Below are 26,650 nucleotides of genomic sequence, written 5' to 3'. Positions count from 1 at the left end.
TTTTCCTAAGTATTTTTTGCTTAAAAGGATATTTTATTTTGCCAAGAGTAATATAAAAGGTCTTTGTTCAGTTATTTAAACCAAGAAAGCCACAAAATTTAATAATTCAAAATTAACACTTTTAGTAGAAAATTATCAATACTAATATAGCTTGTTTTTTTTTTCTTTGTTGGACAGAGTACCAGACGATAAAACTATTAATGAAATCCTAAAGCCTTACATTGATCCTGAAAAGTCTGATCCTGTAATTCGTCAAAGGTATGCTTCAAAAATATTGTAACTTTCTGAAATAATTAAAAATGTTGATGTACTTATTAGGGTCATCCATGACTATTAGAATGTGATGTGTAATGCAATTTACTTTCTCTCACGTTTTCTTGGTGTTTACTGAAGGTCTGTCAGTAGAAATAACAACACTAGCTGACATTCATTGTTTCCTATGTTCCAGACACTCTTCAAAGCAGACAATAATAAATATGTTAATTCATTTAATCCTCACAATAACTCTGAAAAGTAGATTATTATTATACCCATTCTATAAATGGGACAACTGAGCCTTAAAGTGGTTAAGTAATATCCTATAGCTAGTAAACAGGGGAGCTAGGATTCACACCTAGGCAGTCTGGAGTCAAAGTTTTTACTCTTAACCCTTAAACTAAACTACCTTTGACGTTGAATGAAAAACTCTGAAAATTAAAAGTTTCCAAGTAACTTTTAAAGACAGGAAATCCTGTTTCAGCCAAGTCTTCAGAGAACTAAGTAAAGTACAATCTGCCTCCTGTTCAGAAATACAGCATGGACAAAAGTGGTTAACATAACATAGTGGAAAGATTCAGTCATGGATATCTGGGTTAAAATAGCAGTTTCTGTCCCTTATTAGCTGTGTGATTAAGAGCAAGTTACTTAATTTCCAGGCCTTATTTTTTTCTCATCAGTGAAATAAGAATGATAACACTTCCTAGATAGGATTGTTACAAGGCTTAAAAGAAATACCATGTATAAAATTCCTAGTACAGGACCTAGCATATACTAGGCACTGCTTGAAAAAGGATATTGTTATTAGAGTGTGAGTGTATTAGTGCTCCTGGGTAGAAACCCAGTTGACTTTATTTTCACCAGATGGTACTTGCTTGGGATATGAATGAGTGCTTGGTTTGGTTCCAGAATAACCTGGTATTTAAAATTTAGACTGGGTGGATTCTAAAATGTCTAATCCAGTTCTAGTTGAATCTCATTCTTTTTTTTTTTTTTTTTTTTTTTTTTTGAGACGGAGTCTCGCTGTGTCTCCCAGGCTGGAGTGCAGTGGTGTGATCTCGGCTCACTGCAAGCTCCGCCTCCCGGGTTCACGCCATTCTCCCGCCTCAGCCTCCCAAGTAGCTGAGACTACAGGCGCCCGCCACCACGCCCGGCTAGTTTTTTGCATTTTTAGTAGAGACGGGGTTTCACCATGTTAGCCAGGATAGTCTCGATCTCCTGACCTCGTGATCCACCCGCCTCGGCCTCCCAAAGTGCTGGGATTACAGGCTTGAGCCACCGCGCCCGGCCAAATCTCATTCTTTTGCTTTTGATAAAAGGTCATGCCCAGACTGAACCTGACCCATGTCACATATCAAGCAGTCTTTAAAATAGCTATGATAGTTGAGTTTCTTTCCTTATAAATGGAACCTAGTTGTTATCATTAGTCACGTATTTGCCAGTAAGACAAAATGTCACTGAATAGGATACATTTTTGTAAAATTATATAGCCAGATTAATTTATTGAAACAGATATTTTAAAATTTAAGATGAACAGAGGAAAAAAGTTATTTTCTTTTCAGATTTCTGGTTAGAAAACATCTTTATCTCCTTTTCTATGCTTAAATAGATGAACTTTTAAGTATTATTAGGTACAAATGCTTAGTCTCCATAAGACTATGTGGAAATATATTAAAAATCAACTTTTCCTTCAATGTGATGTTTTTTATTTCAGGTTGAAAGCCTACATTCGCTCTCAGACTGGGGTTCAGATTTTAATGAAGATTGAATATATGCAGCAAAATTTAGTAAGGTAAAATTGCTCTCCTCCCCATTTCTTTAAATATTTTTTAGTTCTGTAACATAATTAAGTAGCTTGATTAGCTCAAGTTATTAAACTAATTATCTAGCTATGAACATGACTTTTACTTTTCAACTTTCAAGTCAGAATTCAAAATAATCACACTTATAGGACAAATTGGGTTGAAAAATCATCCAGGTTAAAATATTTTATTTTCTTTTATTTTCTGTCAACTGAGATAGGGGAAATAGAATATTTTAAAATACAAGCATTCTTTTATTTGTTCTATTGTGTTTTACTTCGCTGAGCTTTACAGATATTGCATTCTTTACAAATTGAAGGTTTGTGGCATCTCTGCTTCGAGCAAGTCTATCTGCACCATTTTTCCAATAGCACATGTTCAGTTTGAGTCTATGTGTCACAGTTTGGTAATTCTAGCAGTATTTCAGACTTTTTCATTAGCATTATATCTGTTGTGGTGACCTGTGATACAGGAGTAACACTTTAATGTTACTACTGTAATTGCTTTGGGTGCACCATGAACTGTGCCCATATAAGATGGCAGCCTTAAATGTGTGTGTTCTGACTGTTCCACCAACCACTCATTCACCCATCTCTCTCACTCTCCTCAGGCCTCCTATTCCTTGAGACACAGTAATATTGAAGTTAGGCCAATTAATAACCACACAATGGCCTGTGAGTGTTCAAGTGAGAGGAAGAGTCACATCTCTCACTTTAAATAAAAAGTGGAATGATTAGGCTTAGTGAGGAAGGCATATTGAAAGCCGAGATAGGCTGAAACTAGGCCTCTCCTGCTAGTTAAGTCATGATTGCAAAGGAAAAATTCTTGAAGGAAATTAAAAATGCTACTCCAGTGAACACAAGAATGATAAAAAAGTAAAACAGTCTTATTGCTGATAGGGAGAAAGTTTTAGTGGTCTGGATAGAAGATCAAACCAGCCCAAACATTCCCTTAATCCAAAGCCTAATCCAGAGCTAGGCCCTAACTCTCAACTCTGTGAAGGCTGAGAGAGGTGAGGGAGCTGCAGAAGAAAAGTTTGAAGCTAGCAGAGGTTGGTTCATGGGGTTTTAGGAAAGAAGCCATCTCCATAACCTAAAAGTGTGGCGTGAAGCAGCAAATGGTGATGTAGAAGCCACAGCAGGTTATCCAGAAGATCTGGCTAAGATAACTGATGAAGGTGGCTACACTAAACAATAGATTTTCAGTGTAGACAAAATAGCTTTATATTGAAAGAAGATGACATGTAGAACTCAGCTAGAGAGGAGAAGTAAATGCCTGCCATAAAAGCTTCAAGGGATGGACTGACCCTCTTATTAGGGGCTAATGCAGCTGGGGACTTAAAGTTGAAGCCAGTGATCATTTACCATTCTAGAGATCCTAGGGCCCTTAAGAATTATGCTAAATCTATTCTGCCTGTGCTCTGTAAATGGAACAACAAAGCCTGGATGACAGCACATCTGTTTATGGCATGGTTTACTGAATATTTTAAGTCTACTGCTCAGAAAAAAAATTTGTTTTCAAAATATTACTGCTTATTGACAACTTCGATCCTCTTTGGGACTCTAAAGAGGAAAGTTATAACATTAGTGTGAGGACGTTAAAGGAAAATGAAGCGCAGAGGAGTTGAATGCCTAGAGCTAGGTCGTGTGAGTTTCATTTAAGCGTACTTCTTTGATGTATTTTTTGTTTAGATTTATCCCGTTTGGCTCTTTGTTAAAATAAGTCTTAACGTTTTGACTTGTAGCTTTCTGAGTTGTGGTCTCTAGGTATCCTGATTCCTTTCTATGCAATGGCATGAGAGCAGTTTCCTTAACTGCTCCCTTTTGGGACATTACATCCTATGGGCATTTCTGCTGCTCTTCTCAAAAATCCTAGTATGCTAGGACAAGCTGAGATTTCCATCCACTTTGGCTCTTTGTGGACTTACAGTACACATTTCCAGGTTAAAAAATAACTGCTCTCTGGGCCCAAGCAGTGTGTCCTATACTATAAACTTTAAAATACTCAGTATCCCCTGTTTGTCTTTTATTACCAAGAATTCTGATTTCCTTGAATTTTGGAAGAAGAGGATATTCTGTCAGAGTCAAGTTTGACTGGCTTAGGTGAGTGGACACATGGGCCCTCCTAGGTATTCTCTTAGTAGGCTTGTGAGACTAAAGCCATGGTCTCATGGCTTAAAACATGAGTAACATTTAGATGAACTAATTAGATAAAATATGGCACATGGCAAGAAAGAAACTGAATTTAGAAGATGAAACAGATAATATAAAAATTATGTAATGATTGACTAGAGGTAAATTCCAAGGAAACAATGTAAATGATTTTGTTTAAACATGAATTACGTGGAATTGACTTTAGGATTTTACTAAACAAAACTTAATTTTTTAATCCCCAAAGTGAAGGGAATAGTAGATTAATAAAGTGAAAAGTTAGTGGTGTTGACTATAAGGAATACCTAGAATAGACTAATTTGATACTAAACCTGAGCCTATCTGGGTGCCTGTGGCTCATGCCTGTAATCCCAGCACTTTGGGAGGCTGAGGCAGGCAGATTGCTTGAGCTCCGGAGTTTGAGACAAGCCTGAGCAACATAGCAGGACCTCATCTCAAAAAAAAAAAAAAAAAAAAAATGATAAACCTGAGCCAGTCTGAGGAACGTGAAAGTACTTTCATTCTACCTTATCTGTGGAGAAAGCTCATCTTCCAGATTCCCCCGTTTTTGCTGTTGACTTGAACTAAGTGGTGTATGAAAATGCTACCAAAGCAAAGGAAGGGGGAAAAGGTTATATCCCAGGTCCAGTTTAAAAATTGGCATTCATTTAGCCTTGAGTAGTGATGGCATCATTTGACAGCAATAATAATGTCAGAAATTCCTGTTGAGGTAGCTTTCATCTTGAAGGTGGACCTAAATTGGCATAGGATATCTTTATATTTCTGATTATTAGGTCAGCCTCAAAGCATAGTTATGCTAATTTCTAAAGAACCTCAATTTTATTGAAGTATTTTGTAGTCATAAGTAATGAAGTTAGATAGTATAGAGATGTATTTAGGCATAGATTTTTATTTTTTATCAGATTTTTAAAACAATGTTCTCTGTATAACATACTGATAAATGGACTAAGATGAGTATTTACATTTGATTGTGTACATAATTACAGTTACATCCTTAAAAGAAAGTACATTCAGAGAACATCTAAGGAGAATTATTAGAGGTTATAAATGCTAAGCTCTAATTTAAGATAAGCATTCTAAATAGAACCATTTTATTATTTCCTGAGAAGTGCTTAGAAATCAGAAACATGTAGTTTCTTTATGGCTGTTTGATTTTACGTTTTCAGCATTACAGTAACTTCAGAGTAAAGTCTTTTTACCAAATACTTGATGTTACCAGTTTCCATAGGTTTTGTTTTCCATTCTTGGAAGGTATATAGCAATTGTCTCATGATATAGATATACCTGGTCAGCTAGAGCATGCTTACATTTTTTCCAGGTTTTAGCTTTGCCATTCATGGCTTATTTTTTAAATTGTGATTATAGAATTTGTGTCTAATCTAAGGAACTCACTACTGAGCTGTTTGGGAGTTTTCTTTCCAGAATACATAGGGTCTGAATTTATCTCTTAGAAAAGCTATTTTAGCTTTTTAAATAAATTCATTTATTCATTCAGCAAATAGGGAGTATGCCAAAGTCCAGGTACTGTTCTAAACATTGAGGCTATGGCAGTAAAGAAAAGTGTTCCTGCCCCTGTGGAGAAGATCATTCATGTAAGATGCTTATGTTAGTAATGCCATTCTTGCTCTTTGCTGCATTATTTTTTACCAACTTTTTATTCTCAGAAAGTAAATGAGTGATTTTGGACTAGAAAAGCCTACGTTGCTAAATGTCAGGCACTATCAGAGAGCAGCTGTTGTATTACTGCCCACTTAAGTTACTACTGACTAAATAATTTATAAAACAGCCAACTTTGTCTATTCAAGTACAGTTTTCCAAATATATTAACTTTTAAGCCTAGATTTTACTTTTATTTTATGGAATTATTTACCAGAAAGAAATTTAGATACATTTTGTTTTTTATATTTACTTTGCTACTTTGATACTTGTAAATCTTGGATTTTTTGTGATTTAAGCAGTTATAGGATGATTCTTTCCAAATTTATTCAAAAAAAAACATTAAGTACATTTAATCTTCTAGGCATATAAATAAAAATTGGGGTTTATACAAGAATGAATAAAATACAGTTCTATTGTAGTACGGAAAACAGACACACTGTATGTATCATAAGAAACCTGTGTCTATATCTTAAAAGCGACATGGAAGGTAGCAGGTATCCTTATGTCATCAGAAGGCTTTGTTGTGGAAGTCACGTTTGACCTTTATTAAAGGTGAATGGCCTATGACTAGGGGAAGGTACAGAGGCCCTTAAGAAGTATGAGGGTGTGGTATATCGTAAACAAAGCAAGTAAGTGGAGTGTATAGATGCATGCAGAGAAGTATTTTTAAAACTTTTTTTAAAAAGATAAGATTGAAGAGTTAGTTCAAGACCCAATACTAACGCTGTTTGGATCTTGTCTCATTGGCATAGAAAACTGTAAAGATCTAGAAAAAAAAAAAAAAAAACCAGTAAGACTTGGTGATCAAGTTGGCTATAGGGAGCAATAACTAGGAATCAAAGGTGACTATGGTTTCTGGCATGATTGCTGTTTACAGAGAGATGAAGTTAAGGTCTGGAGAGGCTAAGAGCATGTTGAGTTTCATGTAGAGGTCGCATCATTTTCCGGAACACTACTTTCAAAAAGAATGACCTTACTCTACTAATTATTAGGATATCTTCAGAGTGAAATTGTATGCTAGTTAAAAAAATAGTAATATTATCCTTCCAGAATACTTAATATGTGGAGTAGACCTTACTTTACTTTATGAGGTTCTAGAGTAGACTTTTTAGACTAAAAGTTTCACCATTACAAATAGTACATTTATTATAATAAGTAAAAGTTTGTTGTCACTGCTCCTTAAACCTAACCCAAATTATGAGAACTTCCAGAATAACCTTTTTGCTCTTATGCAAAAATGTACATCAGAGATTTGCTATAAAGTCAAAATTGTGTTTTTAATTTGATACAGACCTTGGAAAGTTAGTAAGCCTATTTTCCCATCTAAATGTGGGAATCAGAACAGAAATGATACTGCATTGTTGTAAAGGTTAATTTGAGTTAATACTTGTCAGCTGCTTACTACAGTGCCTGGCACCTAGAAAATCACTCCTGTGTATTCAAGTATTTTGAGTTTCAACTAGAACATCATGCTGAAATGATTCAACAAACCTAAAGAGGTGTTTAAGTTCCACATGTTTGGTAGTAGTTAACTGTATCATATATTACTTTATTTGTTTAACAGCTTCTTTTAACCAAATTCATTTTTAAAAATTTTGTTTTGAGAGACAGGGTCTTACTGTGTTGCCCAGGCTGGAATGCAGTAGCACAAGCATAGCCTCACTGCAACCTTGAACTCCTGAGCTCAAGAAATCTTCCTGCTTCAGCCTCCTGCATAGCTGAGGCTCCAGGCATGCATCAGCCATATAATTTCTTATATTTCTGGGATATACTTCAAATGTAATATTAGCCATACATTCCCAACAGACCACTCACCACTAAACACAAGGGAGCAGATAACCAGTCATGTTTGTTAATATTTCTTTTGACATAATTGGATATTGCAAGAATATGAGATTTCAGGAACTTAAGATATTGTCAACTTTATTTCTGTGGAAATTACTCCCAAATCTAGATATAGTTTTAACTTTTCTCCCAAGCTCCAAATCTTGGTTTCCAGCTATCTTTATTTACACATCTCGTTAAATGTTAAGCTCAACATGTCTAGATTTCATTACACTGCATCTATTTCTTCCTGATGTATGTGTTTCTAATTTAATGGACTGAGTGTTCTGGCATCGAGTAAGCAGTCAACAAATGTTGGTACTCATTTTCTATTACTGGCTCTTTTGTTCTAGTAAGCCAGGCATAAGACCTTGTAGCCCAGCATCTTCGACTACTTCTTGACTTCCACCTTGCCACCTTACCTTGCATAATTGACATCCACAACGCGTCTTCCATTTGTCCTTTCTTCTCCATTCCTTTTAGGTAGACTATTATTTACCAGTGTCTACAGTAGAGTTCATTTCCTTCCCCCAAACTGGATATAATTTCCATATCTTTAGAACCTTAAAAGTGTTTTGCATTTCTCATAGGTTCCTATAAATTTGACTTATTTTATCCCAATAAAACTTAAACCATATGATGATTAACTCCCTTTTGAAGACAGTGGTTGCCGTAGGCATCTTCATCTTTATATTTCCTGCAGAGTTGTGTTAGTGACTTTTCCACAGCAAGTGTTCAGTCTTAATTTTTTAATAAGTGTGCTAATTCATATATATATGTGTGTGTATATATATGCTTGATGTATGCTAGGTATTGATGCCACGTTAATACCCTTAAGCAGGGCTTGGGCAACTTTTCCTTTAAATGGCCAGATAGTGAGTATTTTCCAGCTTTGTGGGCCATTTAGTCATAATTAGTCAATTCTGCCATTGTAACACATAAGCAACTATAGACCACTTAAATGAATGGACATGACTAGAATATGGTCCAGTAAAACTTTATTTACGAAAACAGATAGTGGGCTGGATTTGGCCTCCAGGCTATAGTTTGCTGATCCCTGCTCTAAAGGGTTTTTTATTGGTTTACATGGTATCTATATATCATGTAAACAGTTGGGGGCTTCAGTTCTCAACATGTGAAATGAGAGAGAGAGAGAAGATTGTAACAGGGCCCAGTGTAATTTAAAAGTTACTTCAGAAAGTGTAGTACCTGCTCAGAGGTCAGGCTTTTTGATACATGAACCTGACCTAAAGTATCAGTTAAGATTGATCAGGTCTGTATTTTTCATTTATTCAGTTAATTTTCATTGAGCCCCTTCCATGTGCCAGCCCAGTGCTAATCCCTAGGGATATATAGACATCTAAAAGACTAGCCCTCAAAGAGCTCATCGTCTAGGTGGGAAGACTGATATGTGATAAATACCACAAAAGATAGATACTTAAAATACAAGGCATAAAAAGTGCCTAGTGGAGGGCAAGGGCATCTTTGCATGGACACTCCAGACTTAATCATTTCTTGATGGAAAGACAAACCTTTGCCTTCAGTTTGCTTCCAGAATTTTTCATATAAAGCCAAGAATTTAGATTTAAACCTAAGCCTAGGTTAAAGTGTTACCTAAGCTTTGATTTCATGGATATCACAAAAATTTTTACTGTTCATGAGCATATTATCCTGTTGTACTTGCACATAGCCTATTAGTCGTTTCCTCCTGTGCTGGTTTTAGTTAATAATTTTGGAATGCTTTTTGTTTGAAAAGCAACCAGCAAAAGTACGAGCTATTTCTCTTGGATGATTTTATTTCCATGCTGAGAGGATGTTTTTAAATTTTAAAAACTAAGGCTATTTTACTTTCCTTGGAACTTTATGGATCTTTAATCTAAAATATTTTAAAATCATTTTCAGTGAAGTGAAGAGGTAAAATGCTTTTTCCTATCTCCTTTTTGAGAAATTGATTTTACCTATGTAAAGGCCTCAGGTGAGGCCCACCTGACCACTTTTGGCTTGCACCCACTCACTAGCAAGCAAAGACCCCCTTTCACTACTGGCCAGTTATTCTTCCTTCCTGTAAACCTCTCCCCAGTGGCACATGTAGCCTGTATTTCTTTTCAGAACAATGCTTCTCAGATTTCAGTATCCATCATAATCATCTAGGGCAGTTGTTGAAAATGTTGATTTCCAAACCACTCTCTTGGGGTTCTGGTTTAGTAAATCTTACATAGTACCCAGAAACCTACAATTTTTTTTTTTTTTTTTTTCTTTACAATCTCTGCCTCCCAAGGGTGACCCTGATATAAGTTTTTCCTGGGACCACACTTTGGGAAACACCGGCCAGGTTGGTTAAACTCCTTGAGGACATTTTTGTTTCCCACACAATGTCTAACATGTTTGATATAGTGAGTTTTTGGTAGATATATTCAATTGAGTTGTTGAAGTTCTATAAAGAAACACGGCAATTGGTATTAGAATGGATTTTTTTTTAAATCACATTTTACCTCCTTAAAGATATTAGTCTGTGCTCTTTCCCTAATTGAACTAGAAATGGAAAATTAGATGACTTTGTTTTAGACTTATGGTGCATAATTGAAAAATATGCTTTGAAGATACTCTAGGAAATTTATAAGATGTGTGTTAAAAGTTAGAACTTAAAAATTATTTTGAGAATAGTGCAGAATTAAGTATATACTGGAGAACACTGAAGGAATTCCAGAATTTCTAAGAACAGTGTTAACTATTTTCAGATGTCTTTTCTTATGTAAACAGTCAGAGACATTTCTGCCTAAGATCCCCTGAAAATAACTGTGATGAAGAATTAGTGAAGAATAAGAGCTTGTTCTCTAGATAGGATTACGTAAACTTCCTCTTGTTTTCCTTTTGAAATTTGATTCTGTTAATGGATACCAAGTTGATAAATGGGGGGAAATCATTTAATCTAAGAATCAATAGTGAACAAAAACATGCCTTTAATAGAAGATGCCCTCATCAGTGCTCATCCATCATGTTAAGAGATATTTTTCAAAAAAAAACTTAATTTGTTTGTAATATATTTGTGTTGTTTTGATCGATTTGATTTAATAATAGTTAAAACTATTCAGTTCAGAAGAAATTTTATTATTTAAAACATAAAGGTCATAAGTAATGAAATTAAATTTTACTTTTCATTACATTTTTGTTACAGAGAAGGTCAAGTGTAAACATATGACTTGGTATAAAATTCTGCAAGAGAATCTGAATGGAAAAACAAGGTTCCGAGAACAAGTAAGATTTCTAACTTAGAAAGCAGCGCTTATGCATATATATATAATTTTTTTTTTTTTTTTTTTTTTTTTTGAGAGAGAGAGTGAGTGAGTCTCACTCTGTTGCCCAGGCTAGAGTGCAGTGACACAATCTTGGCCCGTTGCAGCCTCCGGATTTCGTGTTCAAGCGATTCTTGTGCCTCAGCCTCCCAAGTAGCTGGGATCACAGCCGCACACTACCACACCTGGCTAATTTTTGTATTTTTAGTAGAGAGACAGGGTTTTGCCATATTGGCTAGGCTGGCCTCAAATGATCTGCCCGCCTCGGCCTTCCAAAGTGCTGGGATTACAGGTGTGAGCCACCACACATGGCCATTATTTATTTATTTATTTTTTTTAGTGGATGATATTGCTGTTAAATTACCATGATATTTAGAGTCTAGTGAACTTACTTAAGGGTGATATATTTCACTTTAAATCATCAATATTCACAGTACACCATAAATTATGTTCTTTGCATCTGCTTAAACTTGTAGGATGTTAATATAAGGATATACAAAAGTATCATTGTTTTTCACAATTATTTTAGGTTATGTTTAAGCAAAACAATGTGAAGACCCTGAATAAGTTTTCCCGAACACACACAAAAATTGTTTCCTGCAAGAGTGATTTAAAACCAAGGTTAAATCTGGGGGCTAATAGGTATCTTTATGGAATATAGTAAGTATGAATGACAAACTTTTATTGAGTGCCTTACTACCGTTTAGGTACTCTGATCGCACTTTATACGTATTATAATTATATTATACATTTTAAGTATATTATAATTAAATGAATAGCCCGTCTGTGGCTGTGTAAGCACTAAGTGGTGGAACCTAGATTCAAACCTAGGTCTGCCTGCACTCAAAGCCTTAGTATGTTCTTTGCAATATGGTACATACCTGTCAGTACCATAAATAATCATAATGCATGTTCTCAGATTATGTGAAACCGAACCACAGTTCTTTGTTATACCTTTTTGGGATTGTTGTTTATTTTTCAAAGTAATCATGGTCAGGATGAGTATGTGTTCAGAATGGCATTAACCTTTGACCACATTTTGGATATAGATTCTAAAAGAAAGCGAGAATAAAACAAACAACAAAGGAAGCATCATTTAAGGATTATAACAATTCTATATTCTATTACAGAACAAAGGAAGCATCATTTAAGGATTAGAAATTGTTAGAGTTAATCTGAAGAATGTCCACACACAGAAAGGGAATATGTAGAGTGGTTTGCTAAACTTTTTTTATCATCTCAAAGATGATACTCTTCCAGTGATGAAATGGGCTTTATATGTAGTATTCTTGTTATAGCAGTTTTATGATAAGAATTTTTAACTTAGTTTTAAGAAAGTTGAAGCTCAGGTAGTTGGCACAGTTGGCTGAGTGTTTACCAGACAGATATAAACTCAACTATTGAGGTCTCAGTAGCTTCGAACCTGAGAATGTTAGTTTGAGAGGCTGTATTTAAAGTGATCCAAAGCGATGTGATGGTCAAATTCTTAGCAGATTCCAAGCCTGCCATTTCTATAGTGATCATCTCACTTCAAATATATACTATTTTGATTCTTGGTTAAGGGAATTATGTGAAATATAAAATATGAATTTTCTCTAAAAACAAGTGATATTTTAACGTAATGTTAATCTACTAAACTTACCCATCCTAGTTACGTTATAGAATATTTTGTGGCCAATTTAAATGTTAGGCACCAAAACTCTGAATTCTATGTGTATTCCGATATCCATTCTGTGCTCGGTACTTTAAACATATCCGCTCTCTACCCAGTTTCGTAGACCTAACTCTCTCTTCCTATCTCTACCTCACACATATCACATATACCTTCTTCCTAGAAAGTCTTTGTCCTTTCACCGCTAGTAAATACCTTGTAGTACACCATTGTATTCCCAGTGCCAAGAACAGTGTCTGGAACATGGTAGCCTCTCAGTAAATATTTGTTGAGTGAGGAATGAATGAACAAGCACTCAGTTGAGTGAAAAAAAATCACAAAATTGGCTTTATAGGCCCAACTTTGCATTTTCTTGAGTGACTCTGAGTAAGATACTTAACTTCTCAGGGCTTCAGTGTACTTAACTGGAAGACGAAAGAGACTGGGTTATAAGTTCCTGCCAACTCTAAAATAATACCATTCTATAATGTAGTTAATTCATGGACTATTGAACCTCTCAGCAAAAGTTTCTCTGAGGAACCTAATCATATTTTGCAAGGTAATATACATCCTGATAAAGTCTGAAGATGTAAGAGTCTGTACTGATGAAATACTTGCATTCAGTTTTAGCTTCAAAGGAAATGTATGTTTTGTTAGCAAGATTAAGACTAAAGATCAAGATTTAAAATCCCTACATTAATTAGAGGGGGAAAAAGTGCATGGAGGAGAAAGGATTTTAAGAAACAAATAATTAACAATACTATATTGTATACTTGAAATTTGCTAAGAGGGTACATTTTAAGTGTTCTTATCACAAGAAAAAATTTAAAAATGTTATGTAAGGTGATGGATATGTTAATTAGCTTGATTATGATATCATTTCACAACATATACACACATCAAAATATCAAATTGAGGCCGGCACAGTGGCTCACACCTGTAATCCCAACACTGTCGGAGGCTGAGGCAGGAGACTCATTTGAGCCCAGAAGTTTGAGACCGGCTTGGGCAACATAGGGAGACCCTGTCTCTACAAAAAAAAAAAAAATCAAATTGTATACCTTAAATATATATAATTCCTATTTGTCAATTATGCCTCAATAAAATTGGGCAAAAAAGAATACAAAACAATTAAGGAGAGGGGTTAGCTAGGGTTAGGAACTGAAGTACCTAGATAGTGAAGGCCCTGTGCAGCCTGCAAGAACAAAGAACATTTGGATGTTGGTACTGAACAAGAGAGGTTTGGAAGGCCAGGGCAGGCAGATAACCTGAGGTCAGGAGTTCAAGACCAGCCTGGCCAACATAGTGAAACCTGTCTCTACTAAAAATACAAACATTAGCCGGGTATGGCGGCACACGCCTGTAGTCCCAGCTACTCAAGAGGCTGAGGTAGGAGAATTGCTTGAACCTGGGCGGTGGAGATTGCAGTGAGCTGAGATCGTGCCACTGGACTCCAGTCTGGGCGACAAAGCGAGACTCTGTCTCAAAACAAAACAAAACAACAACAGAACAAGAGACAGTATTTACTGAGGATCTACTGAGCTTTACTTTTTTTTTTTTTTAACTTTTAGGTTCAGGGCTACGTGTATAGATTTGTTATATAGGTAAAATCATGTCACAAGAGTTTGTTGTACAGATTATTTCATCACCCAGGTACTAAGCCTGGTACCCCATAGTTATTCTTTCTGCTCCTTTCCCTCCTCCTACCCACCACCTTCCCCTAGTTCCTAGTTCTTTGTGTCCATGAGTTCTCATCATTTAGCTCCCACTTATAAGTGAGAACCTGTGGCATTTGGTTTTCTGGCCTGCGTTAGTTTGCTAAGGATAATGCATCAAGATTCAGGACAATAAAACAATACAGGAGCTGACAGACAAAATAGCCAGTGTAAAATGAACCTAATGGATCTGACAAAGCTGAAAAATACACTTCAAGAATTTCACAGTGCAATCACTAGTATTAACAGCAGAATAGACCAAGCTAAGGAAAGAATCTCAGAAATTGAAGATGGGTTCTCTGAAATAAAGCAGACAAAAATAAAGAAAAATGAATGAAAGGAATGAACAAAACCTCTGAGAAATATGGGATTATGTAAAGAGGCCAAATCTACGAATCATTGGCATCCCTGAAAGGGACGGGGAAAAAGCAAACAACTTGGAAAACACATTTTAAGATATCGTTCATGAAAACTTCCCCATCCTTGCTAGATAGGTCAACAGTCAAATTCAGGAAATACAGAGACCCCCTGCAATATTACCCACAAGAAGACCATCCCTAAGACACATAATCATCAGATTTTCCAAGGTCGAAATGAAAGAAAGAATGAAATGAAAAGCAGCTAGAGAGAAGGGGCAGGTCACCTACAGAGTGGCTATAGAGATGGGTCACCTCCATCAGGCTAACAGCAGAAGCCCTTTACAAGCCAGAGAGTTTGGGGGCCTATATTCAACTCTTTAAAGAAAAAAATCTTCAACCAAGCATTTCATTTCCAGCTAAACTAAGTTTCTTTAAGCAAAGAAGAAATAAGAGTCTTTTCAAATAAGCAAATGTTGAGGGAGTTTGTTACCACCATACCTGCCTTACAAGAGATCTTGAAAAGAGTACTAAATGTAGAAAGGAAAAACCATTACTAGCCAGTGTAACTTTACATTTCTATCATGATACTTGTGCCAGTGAATGCAATAGTTTATTTGTCTGCCTCCCCCCATAAAGTTATGAACTTCCATTACCTAGCAGACTACCTGTGCATAGTAGACACTAAGTAAATATTTGAGGAATCAATTGAGGAATAAATGCCAGGCTAGTGCTTATAACATTTTCACATGTATTAATTCTAATCAAGTATATACTATGTCTTTTCTACTTTACCCGATTAGGAATCTTAGGCTCTGAAAAATTGACTTACCCAAAGAAACTAAGTTTGTACAGTTTATAAGGCTAGGATTTGGACTCAGACCTGTTTGTCAACAGAGTTTAGTTCATGCTTTTTCTACTAACTAGTCTCTGTCTCTGTCATAAATCGTAAATATAATTCCTGGTAAGTATGTCATTTCCTTGCTAGGAGTGCCACATTACTTTTGGAGTATAAAATCTTATTACTGATGCTAGCTTAGCAAGTTACACTTTGGAAACATTTTCACCTGTTATATTATAGTCCTTACAAACTAACCCATGAGTAGTTATCTTTCCTACCATTTTATTGATGAGAAAAACTGAGTCTCCTTCTGGAGTCATAGCTCGTAAGAACCAGTGATAAGACTGGAACTCAAGCTTTGTAGATTTAGAAGTAATTGAATTTACCAACAAAAATCAGAAAAGATTTCAAAGAAATAATATTTAGAACAAGTCAGAGCCTTGTAAGCCCCTCCTTAAAACAGGTTTTAAAATATATAGTTGGCCATTTTATTTAACCACATCCATAGTTTAAATATCATGGTTAGAATAGGATATTTACCAAATGCAGTTCTGAACTGGTGAGCTTTCTGAATTAAGGCATATGTCTGTACTACACAATTTATGATCTACACTCCATGTCAAGCAGGTATCGTCCTCATTTATGTGGGTACATAAAAATCCCAAAACAAAGTGCAGCAAACCACTAATTTAACTACTCTGATTTTTAAAATATGAAAACTAAGAGAGATTGGGTGAGAAAAAGATTAACTTTGACAAAATCTTTTTCTATATGACTTAAATATTGTGAGTTGCAAAATTGTTACACAGAAGTATTATTTGGAGAAATTTTAAATAATACCTTTTAAAATGTAAATAAAAGAATAATTAAAACTTTTAATCTAGAAACCTAGATTGAGAAATAAATACAACTATGAAAAAATATAGGTTAAGTGCTACCTTTGCCAGATAAATATACAAAATTGTAGAAATTTAAGAGCTGAAGGGATCTTGGCGATCACCTAATTCAGTGATCTTATTTTAGTGGAAAGATAATGTGGCTTAGGGTCTGCCACAGATTAAATTTGGAGAAATTCAGACTTAGTTTTGGTATTTTTTAGGAGGTGGAAGGGGCGATGATCCATGGAGTGTCAGTTGGGACATAAAGTAGTTTGTGACTTCCTTTCTTTAAAAACTTGTCTTTTTGGGTTATGAGGAGTTTTTTTAAAAAAGCACGCTAATTTGCTAATAAAGTACAGAGAAAGAAGTTCAAGAACTTGGCCCATTTTTTTGAAAGTTAGTGACAGAGTCAAGATTAAAAGCATACCCTTGATTATCATGACAACTTTTATTTATGTAATGTCACTGTAACCCCTCTTTGGCCCACTGAGCCAATTCTGCCCTCATAATGCCCCCATGAGGCTGCCCAGAGCAGTGTCAGCCAGTGAGCCTGTGAGGGTGAACAAGTGAAATTACAAGAGGAAATGTCTAAGAAGGGTCCCAGAGGGCAAGAAAAAAGACAGATGTTAGTATCTTAATTCCTCCAAACCTAAGTAGTTTGTCTTATGGTAGCAGAGACATTATACTAATGGAAATACCAGAGTTTGTGAAAATTTCCAAAAGATAAAGCTGTCCCTTAGGATTCAGTAGCTTCATGGCTTGCAAAGGAGCTAAACCTAAATGTTTTAGGCAGTGCAAAGCTGGGCTCTTAAAACTTGCCTCAAGATAATGGAAACAGAAACATTCAAAGTACCTTTATCTTCTTGGAAGTAAATGTGACAATAAAATAATGATTTGAAGGTCGTACTGAAAGTTGTAAGGCTACATTTAAAATGCAAAATGCACATAAAGGCAGTATCTTCACTGGTAATGAAATTCAGTGACTTTGTCCTGAACTGAAGTTTCCTTGGTAATGAAATTCAGTGACTTTGTCCTGAACTGAAGTTTCTATAGGAAAGTGTTGTTATTTTTGGTAAATAAAAATATAAAACACATGTGCTTAGGGCTTAAATAAATGTGTGAGCAGTTTCTGTGTTTTTTCATTTACCCTCACTGTAGCTCTCTAAAAGTGATACTGTCATTATCCCCATTTTCAAGCGTGGAAACTGAGGATTAAATAACTTAAGTAACTTATCCAGGATCATAGACCAGTGAATGATGGAGCCGGAACTTTAACTCAGTGTTAAACTCCAAACTCAAACAACCAATAAAAGTTATTACTTCATTTAACTAAACTCCAAGTCCATAAAGTGTTAACCCCATATGTGTCTGATAGGCTTTCTTTATGAACAGTTTGCAAAATTTACTTTTAAATTACTGGTAAATATTAATGGTTGATTAAGAGTAACCACTTGTTGTAGAAAAATCTAAGAAATTCAGAATTTCAGCTAAAAGATTATTTAGTGAAATCTGAACGCTTCGTGTAACAGGCTGGAAAGCTGTGGCACAGAAGCTTACTGACACTCAATAGCATATTGCTGATTAGAAGTTTGCAACATTTTAGGCTAAACACTAATTAAAATCCATTGATTCTAATCAAAACCATACAACATACCAGATTTTCATTGCATAAAATATTTTTAAAATAATTTATTAGTTAACAACCCTCTTCTAAATATTTGCATCCTTAGTGCTTTGCACAGTGCCTGCTTAGCATGTAAAACAGGAACCAAGTTTTTTTAAGTATAATCATTACAGTTTTAGAATCCAAATAAGTATAATCATTACAGTTTTAGGATCCAAAGCATGTTTAACTTGTTGTGTAGTAATTTTTATGTACCTCTGAACATTCCTCTGCTAGGAACATATGTTATATCAGCAATAATTTTAGGCTGTGATTCCCGTGTGGCCTTTGAAGAACTTTTTTTGTTGCTTCTTGGTTTTAGCTTTGGAAATCTGGAGAAACCCAATTAAGATTTAATATTACAAAAAGAAATAAAATACCTAAAACATTAAGTATGCACTGAAAATTGTTTACTAAAAACTGAAACAAGTAAAAAAAATTCCCTTATTTGAAAAATGCGTTTCATTAGAAATCTTATGATTTAGTTAAAAGGCGCAGAAGATAAGTTATTGCAAGTGCCTGTAGGATGCCACTTGAAAAGCTCCTGTTTGACAGTCCAGGTCTTATTTCCTCCCAAGAAAAATTTAGTTATCCCCATTTTATATTTTACTTTGTAAGTTAGTCTTATACTTAGGTATCTGATACAGTCTCATTTTTCTTTTTTATATAATTACTACTAACTTTAAAAAAACCCTGCTTATTTCAAAGAGAAATAATGTTTAAAAGATGTGAAGCATTTAATCCTTGAATGCTGGAAACACTTTAGAAGTATTGTAAGCACATCTGTATTACATTACACACAGGGAAAAGAATGTATGAATTCTATGATCTGTGGGCACCAAGGTGGCTGGTTTAGAAAAACAGTATTTTGCATTTCAAGTTTCTTTTCAACATAAAGAATATTCTGCAATTCCACGCTGGGGTGTGTGGTCAGGGAAGCATAAGTAAAGTTACGGTTTTACAGTTGTTCTCTAACTTTAGTCAGCTTGGCTCTGCATTTTGTTAAGCCCTTTTATTTTTCCTGATTTGAAAACGATTGCATGAGACAAACTCAGAAGATGGAGAAATCACTACATCATATTTTTTAATAAGTGTCCTGCATGTCTTAGTCAGCTATGATTATGGTGCAGATAATTTTTTACTAATCAGGAAATACCAAAGTTTGTGAATGATTTACTCTTAAAATTACAGCAAATTTAAATGTATCCCAATGATATCCTCACTCTTGATCACTTGTGTTCCAGTGTGCTTGTTTGAGCAGGAGATAAAAGGATGGAGTTACAGCCGTTAGGCTGGATATCTCATGTGATATGTGTTTTGCATGTGAATATCACCTGTCATTGGTAGAGATGAATAAAAATGCTGGAGAACTTCTGCACTACACTGATTGACATGTTCTCAGCTTTTTCTTCTTTGACATGAAATGACATTAACATGCCAACATATTCTCATATGTACACGCTAGTGAGCTAGCTAGAATTCCACCCTTTCACTCCTACCCCAGAAAGCAAGCAAGAATGAATGTTCTGGGGATGCATATTCAGTCACCTCAAACTTATTTTTTTAAAGTAATGATTTGAGAATTTCATACTTTAATGACCACTAGCATCTATTTACCTGTGACACATTTGGCATCTGTGTCATGATAAACTCTGTATTTCTTAAATTTTATATAGCAATATAAATTTCTGGAAACCAGTTATAATTAGAATAATTGACTTTTTACAAAAGCCAATTTTATAACCAGTTATTTTATTGCCATGTTACTAGAAATTATAAGGTGATTGGTTGTCTTTAAGGCTCAAAATAAATATATTTGAGGAATTTGAATGGTTAGCTCATTCTTTTATTCAAGAAAAATGACAGCATAAATATTATTTTTTTTTATTTTTAATTTTTGAGGCGGAGTTTCACTCTTGTTGCCCAGGCTGGAGTGCAATGGTGTGATCTCAGCTCACTGTAACCTCTGCCTCCCGGATTCAAGTGATTCTCCTACCTCAGCCTCCGAGTAGCTGTGATTACAGGCATGTGCCACCACGCCCAGCTAATTTTGTATCTTTAGTAGAGGTGGAGTTTCTCTATGATGGTCAGGCTGGTCTCAAACTCCCGACCTCAGGTGATCCGCCCACCTTGGCCTCCCAAAGTGCTGGGATTACAGGTGTGAGCCACCGCACCCGGCCAGCATAAATGTTATGTAAAAGTCTTTAACTGTTTCTTGGTATGAAAATTGGTAACTTGTAGGCTGGGCACGGTGGCTCACACCTGTAATTCCAGCACTTTGGGAGGCCGAGGCAGGCAGATTACGAGGTCAGGAGATCGAGACCATCCTAGCTAACACTGTGAAACCCCGTCTGTACTGAAAATACAAAATAAATTAGCCAGGCGTGGTGGCACGCGCCTGTAGTCCCAGCTACTCGGGAGGCTGAAGCAGGAGATTCACTTGAACCTGGGAGGGGGAGGTTGCAGTGAGCCAAAATTGTGCCACTGCACTCCAGCCTGGGCAACAAAGCAAGACACCATATCAAAAAACAGAAAATAAAAGAAAAGAAAATTGGTAACTTGTTCTAGAGCTTTCCTAATGTCAGAATATTTGATATTTTTTAATTTAGTTTTAGAACCTCTATAATAATAACTCTTGTACCTGCCTTTCTTAGAAGGTATTAAACTTATACTATAAGGAAGTAACTACTGAATTGTCATCACCTTTAAAAAATTTTTAATGTAAAGGACTCTCATATATTTATCTATTAGTATTTTGAATATTAACAGTGTTTCCTGTATTTTTGTTTTTGTTTTTTATTAATAAGATATTATGAACTAGATCCTTACAAAAGTCTCCTAGACAATTTGAGGAACAAAGTGATCATTGAATATCCAACATTACATGTGGTATTGAAAGGATCCAATAATGACATGAAAGTTCTTCACCAAGGTAAGTGTAAATTTGTTTCTGTAATGCTTAGAATAACTTTAGAGAAACCAAAGCAAAATATGTCCACCCTTATTTCTTTATATGTGTTTTCCCAGTATATTTACACATTTACAGGATCTCCTCTATAGCTACAGTTAATGTGAAGAACCAAGTAAATGCGATGCTGCTACTCTTCTGTTTTTAAGAGTATATAATCTTATAAAATCAATTTTAAGTGAATGAATCAAATTGAATGGCTATAAAATGACTTTTTTTTAGCATGCGATTCTATGTATTTTTGTCTTTTTTTAAGCTAATAGTCTTTCAGTAACTGTCCATGATCACATACATTTACTCCATAGTTAAGACTTTAGACATTTGTAAAATGAGGGATTGCAAAACATTTTTAGTTGACAAGGAAAATGTTGAATGGTTAAAAAAAAAAAGAAAAAAAAAAAAACCTAGTATCCTACCTTGTAGAAGGAGATAATGTTGCAAGGAACGTTATATTTAAAAATTTGGCAGCATTGAGAATAAGCTAATGCCATTGCCTTTACCCTTTATCTCCTTTTCCAAACCCACTGGTTTTATTTTCCCTGATTTTGTGATATAGGGAAGTACTAGAACTGGAAAAAAATGTACATAAAAGTTTAGTACATAAAATGACTTATCTACATTTGTAAGTACTGATTAAAGTAAACTAAATGTGTTTCTGAATACAAGATTTTAGAGGATGAATAAAATTTAGTGACTACCTTTAAGAAGTGAGGAAGATTACCCACCTTAATCCAAAACTATTTCGTAGCACTTTCAACTAAAAGAATTACAGATACAGGCCAGATTTTGCTATAACAAACTCCAGAGGAGTGTAGAATCTTTGTCTTGGATTGATAATATTTTTTTAAGTAGTATTTGAAATGGGTGGTTTAAGTTTTATTGTTATACCAGCATTACAGGCGGTAAGATGCAGTAACCTATGTTATAAGGTATTCTCTGTTGTGCATAGTGTTTTTTCCTTGCAAAAATTAATAGGAAAAAAATTATTTTTCAAAGTGACCAAAACTGTATCAGTGCTACAACTTGAAACCAGATTTTAGTTAGCAAACATGATGTTTCTAGTAATAAATTATGGACCTCTAAATCTTATTTTTATTCTTGACATTAATATTTTTCACAATTTAAGAATATTCTGTATTATTTTTTCAAAATAAATTAGGAATTTTAGTTTTAAATGGCCAGTTTCACTTTGTTTAAGCTTTGTATTTTGTTGCTTTTTTCTTAATAAATTCACACAGTGCCCTCTCAAATGTTGGTTTTGGGAAAAGTTGTTTAGTAATGTAGGTTAGTAGCTGGGGCAAACATCATCTGTATAAATAAACAGCACACACAGCTCTCCTTTCACCTTGTTTAGGAATGTACATTCAAGTAAGGCTTCCTGTAATGAAGCAATAAGAAAAGACTACTTTACTAGTGTACTGGGAGCCTTATTGAGTAAAATTTGCTATTTTTCTGGTGGGTATATGATGTTTGACTTATTTACAGGAACACAGGTGACTCATGCTTTTAGTACAGAGGATTATTTAGAACTGTATTAGCAAAGAACTAAAAGTATCTGACAGGATTTTAAAACCATACCAGTTTTGTCACATCATAAGTACACACACCTTAAAAGTAATGCCCAGGTCTTCTGTACATGCATTTCTTTCTGTAAGTACTTCAAGGTGTCTGTTTCTTTATACATTCTCACAGCATCAGATATTTTGCAGGGTGATCCCTTGATGAGGGAAGGGGATTATGTAAGAAGAGGGCATTTTCTTTGGAAAGCCTTGAAATTCCTTCCCTTTCTGGAGGTAAAAAAGTTGGATTTGATCCTGAGTTCATAGTACAAGTTGTCTCTTACCTAATTTGGGGGTATATGTGTTTCTGATCTGGGATTCAGTACTTCCCACACCTGATGGTTGTTCTAATATTTGTTATGATTGTAGATTGCCATTATTTTTTTTAAGTCTGCCTATATTAATCAGCAGTAGCCAAGATTTTGTTTGTTTGTTGCTTTTCAGTAATGGAAAAGGTTAACTGGAAAAGATTGAGCTATTAAGATAGTCCACTAGATTGGGGATGCTAAGGCTGATTACCTACCTTATATCAATCCAGTGGGAAGTGCTTAGAATGGTGTAACTTGCTTCACAGACTGTTGTTAGACTAGCAGATTTAGATGATTGAGAAAAGCATGCTGCATTTCAATCTAAGGAAGAAAGAATGGAACCCTATTCAAAGAAGAAAACTGGGCACCTTCAATAGGCAAAGAAAGGGGAAAATGTCCCCATACCGCTACAAATCTCTATTAATTTAGAAATGTCAGCAAAATAAACTTTTGATGTTCTAGTATAACTCAAGATTAGAAAATGTCTCAGCCTTCAGAGAAGGAATCCAACCCAAAATTGATTACTGGAATTAGTGAAAATATCTGGCATAGCAGCTACTCATGTGTCAGTCTCTTACTGGGCCAGTAAATCTTCCATTCATTCTCCCTTGCTCACCTTTCCTCATTCTTCCTTACCTCTCTTTTCTTTCTTTTCCTTTTGCAGGGAGAGAGGGGAGGATTTTAGGCACTGGAACACACACGTGAAACTTATTATACAATAGTTGCTATAATAGAGTTTGCCTGAAGTACAGAGACAGCCAGAGGAAGAAAAAATCTTATACTATCTTGGAGGCACTGGATGGACTGCTAAAGTTCATAAAATTTCACAAAGATTGGGATGATATCCTGGATGGAACTTATTTCACTTCCTTACTCATAGAAAGGGCTCAGTAAACACTCTTGTGGTTGCTGGTACAATCTGAAATCTAGGTACAACAGTAAACCCCAGGGAATTTGTCAGTTGGAATATGAGGCAAAGTTCCAGGTGTGTACTTCTAGCATCAACTTTTATAAGCTGTGGGCCCTTGAGTATTTGCTCTGCCTCTCTGAGCTTTATTTTTCTTATCTACTCAGTGGAGATAACAACTGTAAGCTCAAAATAACCTATATTTTACCATGACAATTTTTAAAGAGTTACTACCTATTATTTCCTTTTAGCTTCCCAAGACAATGAAATAGAACACTTATCTAGTTCCCATTTTGAAGATTTAGGGGAAAAACACTAAAAGACAGAATGACTTGCAGTTACATTGATTCAGCAAACATGCTCTACATTGTGAGGATAGATACAGAGAAGAAAGGTCAAGTTTCTGTCCTCCAGGAACTCTCAGTTTAGTGAGTGAGTCATAGTCTTGCTTTCTCTAAGCAAAACAGGAGTGTTAGAGGAGCTCCATTTCTACTCTTCTTTCCTGTGAAAGGAAGGAGATGATGATTAGCTAGTCGTCTGTCACTCCACATTCACTCAACATATACTGACCCTCAATTGAGTTTTAAAAAAATCACGGAAAAAATTTATTCCAACCACAAGTGGCCGGCCTGGATAATAGTGATCTATTCAGTGGCATGAATATGGATCATAACCACATTGTGAAGTGACCATTCCCAAGTCTTCCACAGAGTCAGGAAGGATGTTACCTCACAAAATATAATTGCCACTTTCAGACATCATTTCTCTATGTATTGTGGCCAGAATTGTATATCCCAGCTGCCTGAGACATAATGCGGTTTGTGTGTCCCTGTGAGCAGTGCTGTTGCTGTACATCAGAAGGGGGGAGAGAAGAGGGACAGAGCAAGCTAAACAGAAACAGTATAAACACTTGACTGTATGTTTACTTATTTTTTTCTAGTGAAAAGTGAATCTACCAAGAACCTTGGCAATGAAAATTGAGCACTTTTTTCTGGAAGAAGAATGTGAAAACTTCCAGACAACTGCAGCAGACTCTGCATTGATGGACTGTTGGCTAATTGGGGTATTGTCAATGGGTGATGGTGGAATTTTTTCTTTGTATGAAAAATAAGCTTAACTCTTTTAAAAAATGTATCTTATAGCCTCTTGAATTAATTGACTTGTAAGACCCCTTTATTCATATTAAGAACTCTCCTTTGCACTTGATCAGCATAGTACTTATTAGGCCTTGGCTTTTAATATGCTTAATTCCATAAACTGAAAACCTTTTTTTTTCTTTTTTCTTTCTTTTTTTTTTTGAAATGGAATCTTGGAGTGCAAGTGGTATGAGCATAGCTTCCTCAAACTCCTGGGCTCAAATAGTCCTCCCACTGCAGCCTCCCAACAGGCTTATACCACCACACTCAGCTAATTTTTTTTTTTTTTTTTTTTTTTTTTTTTTGTGGTAGAGATAGGGTTTCGCTCCTTTGCCCAGGCTGGTCTCAAATTCCTGGCCTCAAGCAATCCTTCCACCTCAGCCTCCAAAGCGTTGGGATTACAGGCATCAGCCACCACATCTGGCCTTGAAAACTTTTTTATTTGTTAATTTGATGCGTGACCAAACCCAAGGATCACCCGTGTCAACCACAAAGTTGGCATTCTCTTTAGTAGAACTTCACTAAACAGAAAGGCAGTGCAATGCACTGTCTAGCCACAGGAGAACTAATCTTCTATCAGTTGCCCTTTCTTATCTTTGGAGTTTATATGTAACTTACCCTTATGAAACTTGAGAAACTCCTAGTACAATGTGTTGTACTAGAAGCCTGGATAAATACTATTAACTACTGTTTCTTATATTCACTTGAGAAAATCAATGGCTCCACATTGTTTGAGCCATTAGTGCTAACAAATTTGGATTTACTTATTCAAGTCTTATGAATTCTGTGCCTTTCATCACATTCCTAGTCCACTCTCATCATTACTGCAAAAGGGTGTTGTGATGGCCAGTTTTATACTGTGTTTTGATATATCTAGCAATAACTTAAAGAAAAAAAACTGGGAAATCTTCAACATGTTATTGGAATGTGTATATATGTATTAATGTATATACATGGCTTAACTTATACATTATGGCAGCTCTGTATACAGTTTGATCTCACATACTGAAAAAAAATTCTTAATTTTATTGGAGTTTATACCACTATGAAACTGCAATATGACTGTAAGAGAGTAAAAAAGATTGTTATATCTGCATTGTATGTGTTGTATACTTAATGGTTAAAAAGCAATGATAAAATTGGACATTAATGAAATTCATTTTTAATTTACAGTTGAAATAAGTTTTTTACCAAAAAGAAACCAGAGACATTAGTTAAGGAGACTTAAAAAGATTTGAAATATGAAAAGATAATGAGAAGATGAACAGAAGATAAATTTGTGGGACACAAGTGTAACTTGGGGTAGAAATTGGAGAAGAGAATCAAAAAACAATAATGCCAGAAAAACCCTTGATATAAAAGTACTAATGGAAATGTGATTCATAGAAAGTTCTTAGAAAGTGAGGCCTTGCAATTTGAGAAGCATACATACATATATATTTATAATCTCTAAAGCAACTTCAGGAATCTTCTAACATACGATAAAGAATTTGTGTAGAATTATGTTGTTCACATTATTATTGGAGAGACAAATGAGATTTCAAGGAATTTGTTTATAATCGAAAGTGAAATGTGTCTTCTTGAAACCAGCAAGAAATAGATGAATTGAGTGAAACGTGTTATTAGGAAAAGTGGGATAAAGTATACAAAAAGAACATGCGATC

General features: G+C 35.2%; 1 protein-coding gene across 2 annotated transcripts in view; it reads left to right on the top strand.

Moving 5' to 3' along the window:
- Window positions 1-26,079, top strand: part of ZNHIT6 (zinc finger HIT-type containing 6) — a 54,019-nt gene extending 27,940 nt beyond the window's left edge. For both annotated transcript variants that reach the window (XM_025362250.1, XM_025362261.1), the window contains 4 exons: window positions 178-258; window positions 1,970-2,047; window positions 20,916-21,040; window positions 24,791-26,079. In XM_025362250.1, the coding sequence (XP_025218035.1) occupies window positions 178-258; window positions 1,970-2,047; window positions 20,916-21,040; window positions 24,791-24,831 (325 nt within the window). In that variant the 3' untranslated portion in view covers window positions 24,832-26,079. The remainder of the gene's footprint in view (window positions 1-177; window positions 259-1,969; window positions 2,048-20,915; window positions 21,041-24,790) is intronic.
- Window positions 26,080-26,650: the final 571 nt, after the last annotated feature.

Source organism: Theropithecus gelada, chromosome 1, assembly GCF_003255815.1.
Source record: "Theropithecus gelada isolate Dixy chromosome 1, Tgel_1.0, whole genome shotgun sequence".
Taxonomy (NCBI): domain Eukaryota; kingdom Metazoa; phylum Chordata; class Mammalia; order Primates; family Cercopithecidae; genus Theropithecus; species Theropithecus gelada.
The sequence above is the reverse complement of the archived record's forward strand: the minus strand, read 5'-3'. Positions and strand labels throughout refer to the sequence as shown.